Genomic DNA, 20,201 nt, shown 5'->3' with positions numbered 1-20,201 from the left:
CAGTTTCTTGGCAATTTCTCGCATGGAATAGCCTTAATTTCTAAGAACAAGAATAGACTGTCAAGTTTCACATGAAAGCTCTCTTTTTCTAGCCATTTTGAGAGTTTAATTGAACCCACAAATGTAATGCTCCAGATTCTCAACTAGCTCAAGGGAAGGTCAGTTTTATAGCTCCTCTAAACAGCAAAACTGTTTACAGCGGTGCTAACATAATTGCACAAGGGTTTTCAAGGGTTTTCTAATCATCCATTAGCCTTCTAACACAGTTAGCAAACACACTGTACCATTAGAACACTGGAGTGATGGTTGCTGGAAATGGGCCTCTATACACCTATGTAGATATTGCATTAAAAACCAGACGTTTGCAGCTAGAATAGCAATTTAGCACATTAACAATGTATAGAGTGTATTTCTGATTAATTTAATGTTATTTTCATTGAAAAAAACTGTGCTTTTCTTTAAAAAATAAGGAAATTTCTAAGTGACCCTAAACTTTTGATCGGTAGTGTGTATATGTATATATATATATATATATATATATATATATACACACAAAAAATCCCACTTTTAACACTTTCCCCCTAAAGTAATGTAAAAATAAAATAAACGTAATTGGTATTTACGCATCCTTAAAAGTCCAAACTTTCACTTTATAATATTAATTTATTCACACCGTTAATGCCATATTTATTTATATTTTAATGATAAAACTGCCACCATTCCTTTGGTGACCTTGCCTCTCTCAAAAAATAGACTAGAAAGGGATCAAAAAGTCGCATGTACCCCAAAATGGTACAGCCAATAAAAACTGTAGCTCAACCCACAAAACAGAAGCCCTCACACAACTCAATCAATGTAAAAATAAAAATGAAATAAAATGAAAAACACAAAAAATGTCTGTGGTGGCAATGGGTTAATGTATCTGCCCCAATGTATTTTTGTTTGGTGAGGATATTTACAGGCTACTGAGTACAATAAAATAGGTATCACACAACAACAATTCTTGTCTCTATGGATGGCTACAACAGTACAACACTCTACAATGTCTTTCCTTATTAATCAAATATTCACATTTTTGGACCATTATAATATTAATATAAGCTCACACCATGATCATACATGATTGTTATTTTTTTTATATTGTGTACAATTACTGCTTTTAATTGCTATTATTCAAAGTATTAAAAATTGGTCCTTTAAGGGTTGATCTTGGGCATTGCGACCTCAGGGGTGATTGTATATGTACAATAGTACTTGCTTCTTCATAGTAAAGTTGACTGGGTGGGTAGGATATATTAAGAGCACTTTATTAAAGCACTCCGCAACTTGTCCATCATTACCAAAGACTTATATGACTTTAATTACATTTTACCAGTAAAGATGTATTTTTCAGCTCTGTGTCATGTTTTTGGTTTCAGGTTCCTATCCACGATTATCTCTTAGTTTTAAGCTAAAAAGAAATATTGGATATTTCATCTTGCAGACATACATGCCTTCTATTTTGATCACAATTCTCTCATGGGTTTCTTTCTGGATCAACTATGATGCATCAGCTGCTCGGGTGGCCTTGGGTAAGTAAAGGTCAAGAGAGAATTTGAATAATACCAGACATGAATGTATAATGTCCATCTATGATGATCAATCTTCCTATGTCCTTCATTACATTTCTCCTCTTGACATGCTATATAGATCATTGTATATGGTATGTCTAATATAACTGTTCAAAAGTAAAACAAAAATGTGGTGTGTATATCTAAAACATTCAATAGTTTGGAGTTCTAATAATCCGAGAGTATGGTAGTGAAGACAGTGAAAGATTTGATGGATTTTTATAGTAAAAATGTTGACAATTAAATGAACAAATTCAGTAAAATAATATATCTTCTTTTCTAGGAATCACAACTGTACTGACCATGACCACCATCAACACTCACCTTCGTGAAACACTTCCTAAAATCCCATATGTGAAAGCCATTGATATGTACCTTATGGGTTGTTTTGTGTTTGTCTTTATGGCCTTGCTGGAATATGCATTGGTCAACTACATATTTTTTGGTAGGGGACCACAGAGGCAGAAAAAGGCAGCAGAACGAGCTGCAAGTGCCAACAATGAACAGATGCGTATGGAAGTTAATAAGGTATGTAATACTATGGTTGATTTAGATCATTTAAATTCAGGACTAAATCAATTTTACCAGCACTTTTCAATACACATACATATTCTATAGTAAATTATATTTGTTTAGTTTTAGGGCTTTTTTCCAAACATCTTAACTTTTATTAGCTTCATTGTGAAATTTCAGCATTTTCGTCTAATTAAATTATTATTAAAAAAAATTACATTATTACTATGCAGTGAAGTTCATAAAACAATTACATAGAACAATAATGTGTGACCCGAGTAGAATGTAACTACAATGTACCACAAGAATTATTAATGTACAATCTTAAGGTCTCAACAGGTCTTGAGAAAAACACAATAGCATCCACAGCAGAAAGGTGGAGGTAAAATAGAGTAACTTGTCATGAAGAGAGCAAGTTGAGGCTTTCCTATAATATAATAGGAGTTGTCAAATCACAATAAAGTTGTGGTGCAATCTGCTTTCCCAATTTTTCCCAAATTTTTCATGGTACATATCTGACCTATCTAAAATGTCAGTGTGTGATTGAAGCAATGGTTTGTATGTTCCAAAGAGTAGGGTCACCTATTTCTCTATGCACACAGTATATCCCTAATTTTCCTAGGGACAAGTTTAAGAAAATGGTGGGATCAACAGGGGTTCTCATCTTTCGGGGATGCAAAGAACTCCAAAGCTGATATAGCAAATATTAATGATGGCAGGACCTGAAAGAAATGATGACACTTATAAACTAAATTGGAATATATGTAAGTGCCATCAAAAATAATTTAATATTAACATCCATGTCAGCACTTTGTAGTATTTTAAAGCATCCACTAAAACCATTCAGGTCCCTTTGGATCACTTTGGAGCCCCAGACAATGAGGTCCTCTGGACGGTCCTACCACCAGGGAGAAAGTAAGTACATCAGAAGTTCTTAAGGATGCTGAATTGTTGGAATCTCATTGTAATGATCTATACAGGCTACATAAATGTAGCCTGTTTGGATGAAAGTAGTAGACAGCTCTAATATAGACTATTGTCTGCTGTCATCCTGGCAGTAAAACAGTAAGAATTTGAAATTCCCAAGCTACCATACTTTACTTTTAGATCACATCTCCTGCTAGTTCTGCTTTACATAATACATGATTAACCTCCTTGCCTTACCATCTATGGTTCGTAGAAGGAAGGCAAGGCACACATCCACTTGTAAGGACTGCAGGACCATGCTCACTCCTACTGACATAAGGAGCAATATATCTCAATATCGGAAGGCCTGGTGTTCTTTTGTATTCTGTGCAGAAAGCTGTGTGGCCATCTGGAGACTGTAGAAGCATGGGTCTAGAGGTTGACTGGGGGGAAAGCAGTCCATACTGGCCTTCAACATTGGCAAGTATTGTTATAAGTGTAACTCCCTCTAATAAATCTTTTGTTCTCCAGTTGAGTTATTTCAGCTGGAGAACCTTTTTAAACTCCTTTCTAGTACTAATAATAGTGTCAGTGTTGGCATGTATTGATATATTTAGCAATGGCGATTGATTTCTCTCAATTATTAATGTCTAATTAGACTACATATTGTTGCCTAATATAATATTTTGCATTGCTTATAATTTGTGACTTGTTAGAATGTATTTGTGAAAGGACAATGTAGAAACATTGCTAGTGTTTTAAAACACCCCTCCACCACTAGGATTATTAAGGCATCTAATAGTTATTGTTATTTAAAGAGGTCTGTTTTGGTGGCAGATCCTATTTAAACAACTTATTTTGTTGCACACCATTTACGAATATTCACATATACGTTATTCATTCTCTCTAAATATTTCACCTTTGAACTACTAACATATTGCATTCTAATTATGTCCTTATATAATCTTACATAGTAATTAGTGTACATATTGCAAGTTGTTGCTCATTCTAATTAGTGCAGATTGTGCTCACATTAGAATAGCACGTGGGTCTCGGAGAATCATATCAAAATATTCTGCTAACAAGTCTGACCCACTGACTGCATATTGCTTCCTTGTAATTCTAATCAAGCCAGATGAATAATTTACTTCACACAGATAAATCTGTATTCATGACCAAAAATACTTAGGGTATATGTTTAGAATTAGATTTGCAAATGTTTCATGTATCTCTCAGTGATATTTTCCGAAGTTAGAAAACTGGTGAGATAATATGGACTGCAGTAAAACGCCTAATCCATATACATTTCACCCAACATATCAACAAGTGTTTATTATATATTTCCTTCACTATATATTCCAAGAGAATATGAAAAAAGTATGGTTTGTCACATTCCTTTTATTGGATAAATGTCCCCTAGCCAAGAAGCATGTCACGTTAACCCTATAGCTGCTTAAAGGTGTATTCCATCTGTTAACACACTTCTCACTTATCCGCGGCTTAAGCAACAAATGTTAGATTGGTGGGGTCCGACTCCTGGGACCCCATTGATTCCATTGCTTTTTACTTCTTTTAGTCTCTTTATTATTTTTTTCATTTTTTGCAAATATTTTTGAGTTACAAAATCCACAATACAAAGGGCATGTTAATGTTATTAGTTATATTCAAAGCTGGTTACATAGAGAATAGCTTAAATAGATACATTTTGGTGGTCTGTCATAAGACAGAGATAATGGTACACCACACATAATTACATAGCTAGTATGGTTAACACAAGACATTTGTCTTTTGTTAACCATAACCTTTTGTCAATTTTATCAAGAGGAGGTTAAGGTGGATGAAGGGAAGGAGAGAAAGATCTGATTTAACCCCACTCATAGGACGGCAAATCCTATAAGTCATGAGCTAAATAAGCATTTTATACATTTATATTTTGTTCGAAAGTATCTAAGCCATAGGCGGGGTTCACATATACCGGATTTTCAGCAGATTTTACTTGCAGATTTGCGTATATAAAATCTTTAGCGGATTACAGAACCAGGCAACTGGTTGAGATTTTACAACTCTCATCCACATGCTGCCGACTTTTTCCAAACGAAAGTCAACATGTGATGCGGATATTAAAATCCACAGAATATCAACATGCTGATTTCTGTTGAGGATTTTCAACACGGATATCACACCTTTCAATGTAGCAGGGGTGAAATCCACTGTCAATTGTGCGTAATATTTTACTGCCGATTCGTCACTGATATGCGCAAGAAATATCTGCCATGTGTGGACCCAGCCTTATGGCAAGAAATTGACAGGTCGCTGAGATACTTAAAGGGGTTTTCCCACAAACACATGTATCCCCTATCCTACTTCTATGGAGCTGCCAGAGACAGCGGTCCCAGAAGTTCCATAGAAATTAATGGAGTGCTGGCCGAGCATGCTCACCAACGCTCCATTCTCATGGAGCACTTCAGTGGACTTTCAGTCCTCTATTCTCCTCATCGCTGGGGGTCCCAGTGGTCGGATTCCCAGCAATCACACATGTATCCCCTGTCCTGTGGATAGGGGATACATATGCTTTGTGGAGAAAAAAAACTTTAATATCTATATATAAAGTTAGAGGTTGCAGATTCTGGGTTAGCCCATTTCTAGGCTTACTACAGATATCTGAATATTTTTCATTTTTAATGAAAAATTGAAAATGTTATTTTATTTTTCTTTATATATTTCTCATATTTTCCTTCCGTTAATTAATGTTCTTCATATTTTTCACTTTATTTTATCACCCTCATTATTTCCCTCTTTTTTTAAGAATTAATAAACACCATTTCTACTTTCTTATGTCCTTGACTAATATTTTTCCCTAGCTAATATGGAGTCCAATATATTTACTGTAGAAAATAAACCAAATTAAAAGGTCTTGTAATTAATCTTTTTATCTCCTGAATTACAGATGGATCCACATGAAAATATTTTACTAAGCACACTTGAAATTAAAAATGAGATGGCAGCATCGGAAGCTGTGATGGGGCTTGGTGATCCAAGAAGCACTATGCTGGCCTATGATACTTCAAGTATTCAGTACCGGAAAGCTGGATTACCGCGACACAGCTTTGGACGCAATGCCTTAGAACGACATGTTCAAAAAAAAAGCAGACTACGGAGGCGTGCATCTCAGTTGAAAATAACCATACCTGACTTGACTGATGTAAACGCTATAGACAGATGGTCACGCATGATCTTCCCAGTGGTTTTTTCATTCTTCAATGTAGTCTACTGGCTCTATTATGTGAACTAAAACTAAAAAGCCATACAGTAGACAAGAACTGGATGTCTGTTCAGATTATGTGTGAAACCAGAAGTGGGGCTTAGAAAATAACATTCAGGACACAAGTTATTTTAAAACACCTTAGTTGCTGGTACTCACCATCCTACTGTATGCTGTACAGATTCATTCTAGACTCATTAGAACTACAACAACACCCTTCCATTTTCTTTTTGAGTTTTATGATTATTTGATATATGTATTAAGGCTTTTCCTGGTGTACACGCAAGTGCTTTGAAGTGAGATGTTAAAGCAATTGGTCATTTTAAAACTTTCCGGACTCACCCGTACATTGCATGGTTTGATTGATGCTTATGAAGACATTTTGACTGAAAATTTAATAGTTGTGGATGGAATGGAAAAAAAATCATTTCTGAATTGAAGAGTTCTGCTATTACCCTGATTTGTTGGAGACCATGAAGTATCTAACCTCACACTCCTCCATACTTGTCACTACAAATTTTTAACAGTGTAACAGCCTTGAACATACCAGCACAATTTAGGCTGCATTTCCCACTCCATTTTTCAACAGGGGGAACTCCCATACAGAGGTGTAACTTGAGGTTCCTGGGTCCCGGTGCAAAACTCTAACAGTACCCTCAGATTTTATGTACCATTTATATTACTGGTGTCTTATGTGGCAGAGGTATTTTGGCCCTTCAGGCACCATGGCATGGTTGTAACTGCTCTCTCTCAGCAATTGCTCCCTATGACTACACCCCTGCTCCCATATAGATAATTGATATATAAGGGGCTCCTGTTCATTTATGTAGTGATGAGGGTATATGGCAAAGGAAGATGCAATGGTTTTTCTTACAATGATATCTGTATTCCTTAGTGCCTGTAGGCACAGACATTCCAGTACTGAACAGAGATAAAGTTAAGTTTCCATTTCGCAATGTCTTTCTGTCAAAAAATCGCACCCTTGTGCACAGGCCTCTAATAGGTAGTGATACGTTTCTTTGAAACAAACTTAACTATGGCAACACAGTTTTAATATAGCAAAAACATCTGGAAGAAGAAGTTATATAGACTTTTTCTTGCCAGAAGGAAAAATATTATAAGCAACTTTTTATCATCTGAAAAGCAACATCGACTTTCGTGAAATAATTTTTTTTTTCCAGCTTTTAACAAAAAAAACAAAAAACTGCTTGCTCACATCATAAAGCCAAAATCCATTCATTTCAATTAAGTGTGTTTAACAAAAAGAAAAGTTCTGGAGGACTGTAGAGAAAGCATCAATATGGAACAACATGCAAAAACTTTCTGGTTAGCATCATTATAGTAGGTAAATGACTCTTGAGGGTAATGATTATTCCATATTAATTATTGTTCCACTTTCAACATTAACTTTAGACTTGCTCAAAACTGATGTTTCTTGTCCTTTGACAGAAAATTGACTTCTCTTCCTTCATTGTTAAGTACAATGTAAACCTTCTCCAGGAGAACTTCATATCTATGCCTACAAAATTGCACATTAATTTTTTTCTAGAGGATATTTTATTTCCATTATTGATTTATTTTTGTTTTTCTACCATCATAAACTTGAAAAAATGTTGAACCTCTCATGGATTTTCTTTTCAATATCAATGACCAAAATCTACCACATTACTAATTTATTTTTTATGTATGCTCTCGACCATTAAGTTATTTTACTATGTTATATGAATATACTGTATACCAAAAATCAATGACAAGAAATTCATTTGTTTGTATGCTGGCTACATATAGTGCAAAAAAAATAAGTATGGGGTCCGCTCACCATGCTGGCCATGTATACAGATTATAATTATGATAAAAAGATTATGATGAAGATTGTAATTAGTAGAATTATTTATTAGTTCCTTATGTTTATTTGAAGAGAGATGTGACTGTACCACAATCCATATATCATCATCTTTGAATATTTTTTTGAAATGGTAGTCACCAAAAATACTTCAAAGGCAATGGTTGGTTCTCCAACTTTAAGGACTACCTTTGTGTAAATATGAGAATATGCAGTGCTTGCAGACAATCATACCGGGCTGGACTGGATTCACCAGAATATCAGAGTTATCCTCCGGTGGGTAAATTTTTAACAACACATTTTACAATGCACTTAAAGTCGCATGCAAAGTTGTGTGCAAATACCCATTATGGCGGTACATGGATATGCACATGTCTCTGTTCTGTAAAGATCATAGAGTCCTCAGAATAATTTCCTATGGTGGGCCCAAAAAATCAGATTCTAAGGTGCTGAACATTCTAAAAAAAATTCTTTCAGTCCATCACTTTTAAAAAAATGAATCAGAAGAAAAAAAAAACAGGAACCAACACTACTGTTGACGTGAACTTGTCGGTGACTTAATGCTGCTCTCTCTGAGGGCAGCATAGAGTATTGACAGACACGCTGATTTCAAGGGGCTGTCACTTATGTCTGATAGTTAAGTGATTTTAGAAAACTCACACTTAGAAAGTTGTGCGCTCGCATCAAGCTGGGAGGAGGGAGCCCAGTATGTTCATTAGATGCCGCTTCCCCCGCCCAGCTGGCGAAGATTGACAGTTTTCTCGCTATTACTGTGCATAGCGAGAAAACTCTATGGGCGGCTGGGTGGAGGGAGCGGCACTTCATTAATATGCCGGACACCTATCTCCCAGCAAGATGTGAGCGCTGCAACATTCTAAATGTAAGTACTTTAAATTCTCTTTTATCAGACAGAAATGACAGACTGCTGAAATAAGCAAGTCTGTCACTACTTTATGCTGCTCTCAGAGAGCGCAGCATAAAGTCACTGACCAGGTTCCTTTAGGGCACATTCAGACGTGGTGCAATTGCTGTTGAATTACGCTGCGGACAGTCCGCAGGGAAATTCTGCAGCAGACGTTTTTTACATTTGTTTCTATACATTTTTAGGAAACGTAGTTCAGACGTTGCAGAAATTAACTATGTGGAATTTAGGCTGCGGTCCAGAATTTTCCCTCTGCATTATGTACATTATGTTGCGGAGAAGCCGCAGAATTTCACTGCGGATTTCAGCATTTGCATTGCAGAGGCTGAAATCTGCAGCATGTCTGCTGTGATATCTGCAACATCAGAATTACCTGTGAAATATGAAAATGTTGCTGCAAATTCGCAACGAACCTGCATCAACATTGGAGAGTATAACCCTTTAAGGGCAAAGCCACACGTGGCGGAATTTCTCTTGAATTCCGCTGCGGACACTCCTCAGCGTTAATCCGCAGCGGAGCCGTTTCTCCATTGACTTCCATTTCTATTTAGTAGGGTTCATTTAGACGAGGCTGGAAATTCCGCTGCGGAGCATAGGCTGCAGTGCGGAATTTGGTGTCCGCAGCATGCAATGGACGTTGCGGAGTTGTGGCGGACTGGTTGCGGACTCATGGCGGAATTTCTCCATTGACTTCAATGGAGATTCTAATTTCCGCAATGAAGTCCGCAGCTGTCATGCACATGTTATGTGTGCTGCGGATGCGTCTTGCTTTTTTGACATGACATTTCTTCATTCTGGCTGGACCTATGTATTTCTAGGTCTACAGCCAGACTGAGGAAGTCAATGGGGCTCCCGTAATTACGGGAGCGTTGCTAGGAGACGTCAGTAAATAGTCACTGTCCAGGGTGCTGAAAGAGTTAAGCGATCGGCAGTAACTGTGTCTGCACCCTGGACAGTGACTACCGATCCCAATATACAGCAACCTGTAAAAAAAATCGAAGTTCATACTTACCGAGAACTCCCTGCTTCTGTCTCCAGTCCGGCTTCCCAGGATGATGTTTCAGTCTAAGTGACAGCTGCAGACAATCACAGGCTGCAGCGGTCACATGGACTGCCGCGTCATCCAGGGAGGTCGGGCTGGATGCCGAAAGAGGGATGCGTCACCAAGACAACGGCCGGTAAGTATGAAATTCTTTTACTTTCACTAGGGAAAGTGCTGGCCCTTCTCTCTATCCTGCACTGATAGAGAGAAGGGAAGCACTTTTACCGCAGTCCGCAGCAGCTAGTCCGCATCAATTTACTGCACATTTTGGGCAGATCCGCCGCAGAATCTGCAACGCAGATTCTGTGCGGCATTGATGCTGACAGTTGCGGAGGAAATCCGCCACGTGTGGGCATGCCCTAAGAGCATCAGTCAGAATCTAGAGAATCTCCTGAAATATACACAGGACGTGTCCATAAGTATAATAGGACCAAAGGTCCAATGTCCTTTTGGGTCGTATGTGTCAACATTTGTTTTTGTTTTTTTGTTGACTACTCATTTGAATACAGGAGGATCCTGCAGAAAAATTGTGGTTGCCGATGGCAACATATGTAACTGTATGGCATCAAACATGTATACGCCAAACATAAATAGAAAACAAGAGCATGAACAGAAAATAAAACTGCTGCCAATATTAATATGTTATTTATGGATATTTTTTTACTTTTTCTATACTTAAATTATGTCATTTAATCATCAGATTGGCATTGAAACCAATGTCAGAGGCTAGAGCTTTTCCGTTACAGTCTTTCATACTTTGGCATGTAGTGAAGTCTGACTACGTCAAAGATTCTACTGAATGAAAAAGCAAATAAAAGTAGAACTAAGATTATGAACAGTTACAATGAATTTGTTTAGTATATTACTATGAGCTTATCAAAAATATTTCCTACGTGGTCAAATTATTTTTCACACATTTACATAACTCCTGGTTTATATATGGAGATTGTAGCTTTTGGTCGTGGTATTCTAAGGATGATTCAAAGTTAAACAGCTTATTGTCAACTTCTTTATTAAACATGAAATATTGACTTGTATTGTAATATGCTTGAGAATCATACTGTTCAAGGACTGCATGTATTCACTGTACGCTAGAATGTGAACTTAGAATTACCATAGGAAAAAAGGACAGAATGTAAACTCATAAATAGAATGTACATGTTGTAGCTAATCTGTTTCCTTAACCAAGTGCCACATTTATCAGCTTTGCCTGCTTTATTAAGATAAGGGACTGTATCAGCTCCTTACGTATTGCATGCTAGAAATATTGCAGGGCTCTGTGCATAGGGTACGTTTTGTAACAAGTTTATAATTCGAGAACATCATGTTTCAGAATCAAACTGCTAGTTTCCAAGTCAACTTCTTTCCCTGACACTCAGTTTTATTAAAGGAAATTGCAAAAGAATTACAAAAGCATGCTATATTTTTCTGCTGCATAAAAAAAGGGAAATATTTGTATATTTTGTGTTAAAGGCTATGTACACCTTTGAAAGCATTTTTTTTTTAATTAATTAATGTATATTTTGTTTTTAGACAACTTTCAGATTTACTTTTATTATTGTTTTTTTTTTTTACTTTTTAAGATAATGGTTATGAACTTAGGTGTGATTGATATTAGCTGGATCCTTTGTGTCAGAGACAGCTGAACTGACAGAATTGGCTGTTAAAGAACGATACAGGACACATATACCTAAAAAGGAACAAAAATAATTAATAAAGTATAATTTGAAAGTTGGTTAAAAACACAAAATACATTAATTTATATTTGTAAAAAAAAAAAAAAGGCTTAGAATGGCGTACATAGCTTTTAAGTGAAATGTATTGTTAAAGTGCTAAAAGTAAGATCATTGTATTTATTTATTAATTTCTTTAAAATAATAATAATAATAATAATAATAATAATAATAATAATAATAGTTCTATCATATTCTGCACCTGGATCAACCTTTCCAGATTTTCATTTATTAAATTTTTTAAATATGGCATAGGCATGTTTACAATCTAATATATGTTACATCTTTTTTATAATTATTTATTCACTATTTATTTTCAGAATATATATTTCTGTCATGATTTTATATATATATATATATATATATATATAGATATCTATATATATATAGATATATATATAGATATATATATAGATATATAGATATATACATATATATATCTTAAGATAATTTTTGTTTATTTAATAGTACTCAACCACATATGGCACATACAGTATATTTATGGATATCTAATTGGATGCCATTAAACATAACTAAAGTGGACTCGTCTTCGACAGAACATGCAAATCCATTTTGGGTAGTAATTTAGAAAATTAATTCAGTGGGAAACTTATTTATTTTCTATGACCCAACAACAGATTTTTTTTTTGTAATGAACTTTTATATTTATTGCCTCAGTTACAAAAATGGCCTCAATAAATGTAGTATTTGGGGATATAGACATTGCATCATCATCTCAATAATGCGAAGCACAGAGCCATGCACACAAAACTTGTACGGGGGCACACTGAGCCCTACTACTCCATATTACAGACCAATAAGATACTGAATGTGCTACTGTTAAGGTGCTCTGTATGGGACCGCATTATGGAGGAAATAGCTCTATAATATGGTATCCGTTGAAGCATTCCACAATTTTATTTTCTGTCAGACTAACAAGGAGTCCAAATGAAAAATAACTTCCCATGTCTCTATATGAAATAGCAGGTATACGGAGGTGCATTAGGGCCCCAAAAATGTCCATGGGTGCCATATTGGAGGTCCTTATAGTTTGTACGGAGCTGTCATATACTTGTATGCATGTGGCCTGAATGTAAAGTTATCACAAGTCAACCTGGCTTAGCAATGTATAGAACTATCGCGGGCCTTAAAATGCTTCTGTATATGTCTGTCTTTGATTAATTTAAGCTGTAATGTCCATCCAAAAATGAAAAAAAAATAAGATTTCCATTGCATTGATATAATATATTTCGTTGTGTTTGGGGCCACTATGTGCTTTACACTAAAAGCTGAATCAATCAACAGATACAGCCATATTATTAAGGAAACATGTCACATGTACTATTTGCCTAACCATTCAGGCAAAACAACACGTATTCAAAAAATACATTGTCCAAATAATTGCTAACACAAATGCTGTGCAATGTGACAATCCAGCAAATAAGGTGTTTTTAATTGTCATAAGGTCAGAGGCGGAGCTTAATATACCCGTTGGTGTTGTTAGCAGGTTTGCAACATGTTGCAGGGCAATGTGCTGATGACTTTTCCATAAGTAGAATTTAACTATTGACTTATTTTATGGTACAGCTTTAAAGAAACCTTTGAGATGTGTCTGTAAGTACTTATTGTAAATGACTGCTAGCAAGTATGATAGTATGCATTTCCTGATCAAAAAATCCAATCATCATGTGTCTGTGTTTTCATGACGAATGTTCTGTTTATATTTAATAAAAATGCAGGGTATTACCGGTTAAATTATTTTACAATGACTATAGTTATATCCTTTCACATTCTTAACTATATAAATATATGTAAAGAGGAACATTTTTTTACATTAAAGATATATATATATATATTACATTTATTTAATTTATGAAATAAAGCACAAACTACATAGCAACAAATAGCTCATTACATAATACATGCACCCCATTGAACAATCATAATTAATTTGTATACAGCTCCAAAGGCGCATCAAATTCATTGTTGCATCTCAATTACTAGCTTAGTGCTTGAAATTTAGCTAGATAAATAATATACATATCTAAATGTGAATATGTATTAAAATGGTGGCTGATCACAGGAATAAGCTAATAAATAAAAAATTTTATATGGCTAAAAAAAATACAGGAACATTTTTGGTTTGTGATATAGGGGTAAAACAAAACATATTAATCATGTCTTGTAAATTGGGCATTCTATGTCATGTTAATTAAAAAAACAAATACAAGATACTTTAGAAATATAGGAATCCCATTGCATCGTTCATTAGAAAAGTCTATCCATTGCTTGTTTGTTTCCTATTTTTATAACAATGCTGATAACCAGTGAAATAAACAATACAGAAAACTTCTTAAACTACCAAAAGAAGCAAAAATATAAAGATTTTTAGAAACTAGGTAAAAGTGTTCTATATATGAAGATACACTGTTATTGTAGTGATGCATTACATTTTGCTATATGTATATAGGTCATACAATGTGGGCATCCATTTATGCTGACCATTTGTAAATATTATCAGAGATTTCTTAAAACATTTTTAACTTCTTATTTGTACTTACTGGCAAGGCAAAATATACTGTAGTACAGTTAAAGTGTTCTAGCTTAATTGTAAATAATGAAAAGTGCTTTCAATTATTGGTTTTATGTTTTCACCTTTGTCTGCTTTGCATAAAAAATGCTTCGTTTTAGTATTTTGCTTATTTATTTTTTTTGTTTGTTATTTTTTATTGGAACTGAGCTTTTGTTAGACAGAAGCCACAGTTTACTTTGTAACCTCAAGTGAACCCACTCCCATAGTGGAATGCAAGCTGGTCTATGAAATAACAGTTCTGCCATTACTACTGTATGCATGTCAGTGGGAATAAGCAAACCAAACTGTGAACGTAAAAGATTTCCATTAAAATATGCTAAATATTCTATTTTTTTAACATCTATAGTTTATTCCCATAATATAAAAAACAAACCAAAATAATATAATAAGAAGATAAACAAAAACATATTGTATATTATATATGTATTATATATGCATAGTAATTCCAAGAAAATAAATAACTATAAACATCAATGCTAAACTAATAGAATTATGTAGAGACTGAAATCCTATATACTACTTCACCATAAATTGTTTGATAATTCATCTGTTAGTAGTTAATATACTTCTTGCCAAACATTTTGTAATTATTTTGTTGCCAGTGTCACATTCATCAGATTTAAAAGTAAAGTTAAAACATTTGAAGATAATATTGTACCACACAACAATAAAAGTTTCGCTTCCATACATAATTATATTGTTCTGGAATATAATTTTTTTTTTTTTTTTTTTAACGTGTACTCCGATAATAAATTTATAAAAATGATTTCAAGAATTTATTTAATCACATTTCATAATTACTATTAGGTTGGAATCACACATGTAGTTTTTGCTGCAGTTTGGGGTACAGTTATTGATGCCGTTTTTTAAGCCAAAATCATGGGTGAATCCAACAGGAAGGGAACGTCTTTGCTTTATACGTGACTTTGGCTACAAATAAAAAACTGCACCAAAACGTACATGTGTGATTCAAGCCTGAAAATATTTTTTCTTTAGATAGGATTGGTTGAGTTGTCTCTCTTTTTGTATTCTGTAGGCTGGGTTCAACACTAGCATTTTAGATTCCGTTGTTCTGCTCTGTCAGTGAAGCAGAACAAACATAGAGCCAACAGCACCTGTTCCGTTGCCCCTGGACACCACTGGCGGCCAACGGAACCCATTGAGTTTAATAGGTTCAGTCTGATTGGTGTCTGTGGGTTTACAGGAAACAATAGCGCAGCAAACTGCACTATTGCATTGTCAGCCAGATCTGCGTCGGTGAGGCCTTATAAGACGTAAGCATAAGGCTTCCTACGCACAGTGTTCTTTTCTGGTGTTTTTAACTGCATGAAAAAAGACGCACTCAAAAATGCCAGCTCTTTCTTATTATTACCATGTAGGGTTCTATGGCATTATTACATGTGTTTTTGATCGTGTCTTTTTTATGAGTCATTATGTGCAATTCCGGAGTATTTCCAGTAGCAGCAAAATTAATGAGATTTAGAAAATCTCATTCCCACGCTGCGGAAAAAAAATCCAGCGTAAACATTAATATTTTTGTTTATTTTCTGTTGCGGGTTTTCCCCATTGAATTCAATGGGGGATGCAAAACCTGCAACAGAAATCCAAGTATTGTGACTTTTGCAGCGTAATCGCAACAATTAGGCCACAAAAATCACAACTCCGGAAAAAAAATCATACTTACCCAGAATGCCCTCTTTCTGCACTCCGTCCTCCTGGGATGAAGTTTCATCCCATGTGACTGCTGCAGCCAATCACAGGCGCAATGTCACATGGCCTGCAACGTCATCGTAGGAACCCGGAGCAGATGTCAAAGGAGGGAGGGGGTACGTATGAGCGCATTTTTATGCAGCAGAAATTCCGTACAAAAAAACGCACCACAATGTGGTGTAATTTTTTTCGGGCAGAAGGTGCTGCGCAGCGTACCTGACCCGTGGGAACCCGACCTTATAGAGAGTTCTATGGGAAAAATAGCAAAATGCCAGAGCATGCTGCATTTTGAAAAAATAATTATAAATTCTCCACTCACCACAAAATGTAACTAAAATGGCACAAATCAAAACCCAGCGTATTCAGTTAATTTTGTATTTTACTATAGACTTTAACGTAACATCTGTCTGCACTAAAAATTGCACCTGAAAACTCCATTAAAAATATCACAAAAAACAGCAAAACGCTGTTTGTGAATCCAGCCTAATAGATTATCACTTTTTCTATATTTAATTGAATATTATTTATCATAGTCTAAGGTTTAATTTAATTTAAAACGATATATTTCAATATCAAACTGTAGATAGATAGATAGATAGATAGATAGATAGATAGATAGATAGATAGATAGATAGATAGATAGATAGATAGATAGATAGATAGATAGATATGAATATGTTAGGGCTATATAAATGAAGATTATATATATGCATCTACACATGTAGATGTATTGATCTATATTTTAAATACATGAAATAAGTGTAGTAAATCATGTACCCTTTATTCAAGTGAGAAAAAATATCACATTAAAATGTCTTCAAATGCTTTCTTTACTTCAGTCATTTGAATCAGCTTTTAATAATTTATGGTAATCATGGACAAATAACATACACCAATTTTACATTACTTCTGTTTTTTTAGTATAACATATGATGGAAACTTTTAAGGTTACAATTTTTTATCCACTTTTTATGTTGTATTCGCATGAATGTTTAGAGTGATACTGCTAATTAATAGATAAATATTTTTCTGTTTTAAATTGTTTATGTAATTAAGCTGTGGATGTGAAATATTTCCAAATTTATACCAAGAATTTTTCAAATGATCCTTTAAATTATTAGTATCATAATAATTATTGGTATTCAAACACAGCTGAGGCTAGAGGAAGAAAATATGTGTATATGGTAAATCATAATTACAGAAAATGATAAAACAAACTCTTCTCTAAGAAAATCCAAAAATTCCAGAGAAGTCCATATATTTTCCATCCATGTATTTCTTCGTATGTTAAGTCTTCCTTCCTTCAAATCCAATTGCGTATATTTTTCAATTCTATTGTTGAAAACTTTTGAAGGTACTTTTAATATTTGTATCATTTGCTTATCTTTATTGACTTTATTTCATTAGAGAACATAATGCCAAAATGTTAATCATGCAAATAAGCCTAGACCTAAGTACATACATAAATATATCAAGGAAATTGTTTTCCCTATGACAAAATCAGGCACATTTACCAAAATATAATATGTAATAGTGTAACGTGTTGTGTATGCCAGCATGGTGCATGTTTATTGAGGGATATAATGCACGCAGCTAAACAATTTCAAGTTGCACCTGGTGTAACTTGCTGATATTTTTCTGAACAGAAAATTAGTGGAAAAACTTTACAATTCTTTTGAATAGCGTGTAACTTGAAATTTCTGCCCCCTTTTTTCCAACACATAGGAAAATTGGTGTTAAAATTGGCAGTGGAGCTTTATAAATATGTTATTGATGTTGAATACCAGATTTTTAAATATATTTACAATATAGCCTTGTTATGGCAGATTCCAACCAGACCAATTCCATTATTCAAAAACAGAAAGAAGTGTAATAAACTTGATGAGACCCAACAATAATTAGACATCAAAGAACAAAAGCATAAAAAAATGGTTTTGGCCTGCATCACATTTCTCTTGCTGAATATCCAGTACACTAGAGTAATTCAAAAACTCCCAATATTCATAAAACCCTTTTTATGTTTGAAAGTTTTGGAAATATCAGTTTTTTTGAGAAAATCAATACATTTATTTAATCTCTTTATATAACAAAAAAAAAACAATAGTGCACTTAAAATATGTTAATAATGAGGGCTTCCATATTTTATGCATTCTCATTCTTATTTGTAAATAAGGAGATCTTAAAAAATGAAAAATAAAATAAGTATTTATATAATTTTTTTTCATATTTACAAACTACTAATTATTCACTATGTTTGGTAATTTCACAATATGTTAAGAGGGTAGCATATATTGTTCAACTAATCCTTACAGTGCAGTTGTTAAAAAAATATAGTTAAAATTATATGCTGTTTTTCAAATTTCCCCAAATTTAAAATGATAATTCCATGCAATAATTAATTTGTTTTAAATTATGCATTTATGAATGGAGCAAAAACAAGCACACGTGGTGTCCTCTCTTGGAAAGAAGAATTAACATGTTTGTCAACAAAAAAATTACAAATATAATTTTTGACATTTTGGAAATATTTTACGTCCACAAAGATTTTATTTACAGCAGAATTATTTAACCTTATAGGTAAAATTTTTACTTTCCTTATAAGCACTTTTTTTTAAATAGTTTGTTAAGACAAAAAGCTAATCGAAACTAGATTCCAATTTAGTCTTAATAAAAGAGACTGCCAGCCTCATTAAGAATGAGGTAGTAAACATATGATTGTAAATGAGTAGCTTATAAACAATATTTTCTTGAATTTATTGCAGACAGTTGCAGCATGTAAATATATAACAATGTTGGCTAGTGTGTAATTCTTGAATTCAAAGATACAAATAAAGAACTAAATTAAAAGAAGTATTGTGATGTCCTTTATTGAAGTTCTGTAGTAATTTTGGATGAGTTTAAAGAAGACATTTAGATGAAACACAACTTTTCAACATAGCACTCCCAACTGCAATCCCTCATGTAAAAGGAAGTATAAGTATTTTTTTCTGTAATTGATTTTCCATTCCCTTATATCCTTTGTAAAGTGCCCCTCTTCTTTTAGACGTCCACTCTAGAAGATAATTTTTCCCTACAATTTTGGATGTTCGTCTCAAAAAAGTTTTACTGTATTTTACTTATTTCCCTGAAATCTAGCATCCTGTCTGCTTTATATTAAACACCATCTTAATATTCAGATTTCACTCTGTGCTATGCTACCAACTCCATAATAAGTCAAAAATTGGCCAAGAGGGAGAAATGGCATAAATTATTAAAAGAACCATTGCTCATCTGAAAAATCCCCTGCCGTTCCAATGCCCCTTTAATATATCTTTACAGCAGCTGGAGCTTAATTTTGCTGATACAGAGCTCCAAATCTCCTGCATAGACTATAGGGGGATTATATGAGGCCCTTCGGCACAGTTTTCTGGCGTAAATTATAGGAAATTTACTGGGTGGTGGTGATCCGGCCCCCTTTTGCTGTGCCCAGCCCACTAAGCAGTGGCAAAATGTCTGCACAATTGCGACTTTTCTACACCAGAAAACTGACATGAAGGACTTCATAAAATCTCCCTAACAGCAGTGGATTTATCAGGTGAGCAATGGGTCTTTTAATATTTTATGGCATTTCTTCCTCTTAGCCAATTTTTTTCTGTTCACGGAAGACCCCGGAAGAATTTTTTTTCCGATCGCGGAAGACCTCAGAAGAAATTATTTAGCACAGAACTTTGGATGTAAAAACAGTATGGTGGACATTATAAGTGAGGAGGTCTAAAGAGGTCATCTTCCACTCTATAATTCAGCAACATGTAGAAATATTTTTGCAACAAATTTGGGTACATTGTTAACAGTTTTGGAGAAATTGTGACCTATTCTTGCTCCTGTTTATTGATGTTTAAGGACATTCCTTTATGCACAGCTCTCTTAAGATACAGCCACAGCTTGCCAATGAGGTTGAGGTCTGGACCTGAACATGAAGGAGGGTGCACTTTATTTTTCCCATAACTGTATTTAACCCCTTAAGGACGCAGCCACTTTTGGACCTTATGACACAGCCTCATTTTTTAAATCTGACATGTGTCACTTTA

At 34.4% G+C, this 20,201-nt stretch overlaps 1 protein-coding gene across 2 annotated transcripts in view; it reads left to right on the top strand.

The window, feature by feature from the left end:
- Positions 1 to 12,002, top strand: part of GABRB2 (gamma-aminobutyric acid type A receptor subunit beta2) — a 299,227-nt gene extending 287,225 nt beyond the window's left edge. The window contains exons 7-10 of one of the 2 annotated variants that reach the window (XM_075856301.1): positions 1,419 to 1,571; positions 1,894 to 2,138; positions 3,423 to 3,509; positions 5,977 to 12,002. In XM_075856301.1, the coding sequence (XP_075712416.1) occupies positions 1,419 to 1,571; positions 1,894 to 2,138; positions 3,423 to 3,509; positions 5,977 to 6,321 (830 nt within the window). In that variant the 3' untranslated portion in view covers positions 6,322 to 12,002. The remainder of the gene's footprint in view (positions 1 to 1,418; positions 1,572 to 1,893; positions 2,139 to 3,422; positions 3,510 to 5,976) is intronic. The other variant, XM_075856302.1, reaches the window with a different exon arrangement.
- Positions 12,003 to 20,201: the final 8,199 nt, after the last annotated feature.

This window comes from Rhinoderma darwinii, chromosome 3, assembly GCF_050947455.1.
Source record: "Rhinoderma darwinii isolate aRhiDar2 chromosome 3, aRhiDar2.hap1, whole genome shotgun sequence".
Taxonomy (NCBI): domain Eukaryota; kingdom Metazoa; phylum Chordata; class Amphibia; order Anura; family Rhinodermatidae; genus Rhinoderma; species Rhinoderma darwinii.
This window is presented reverse-complemented; position numbering and strand designations above follow the sequence as displayed.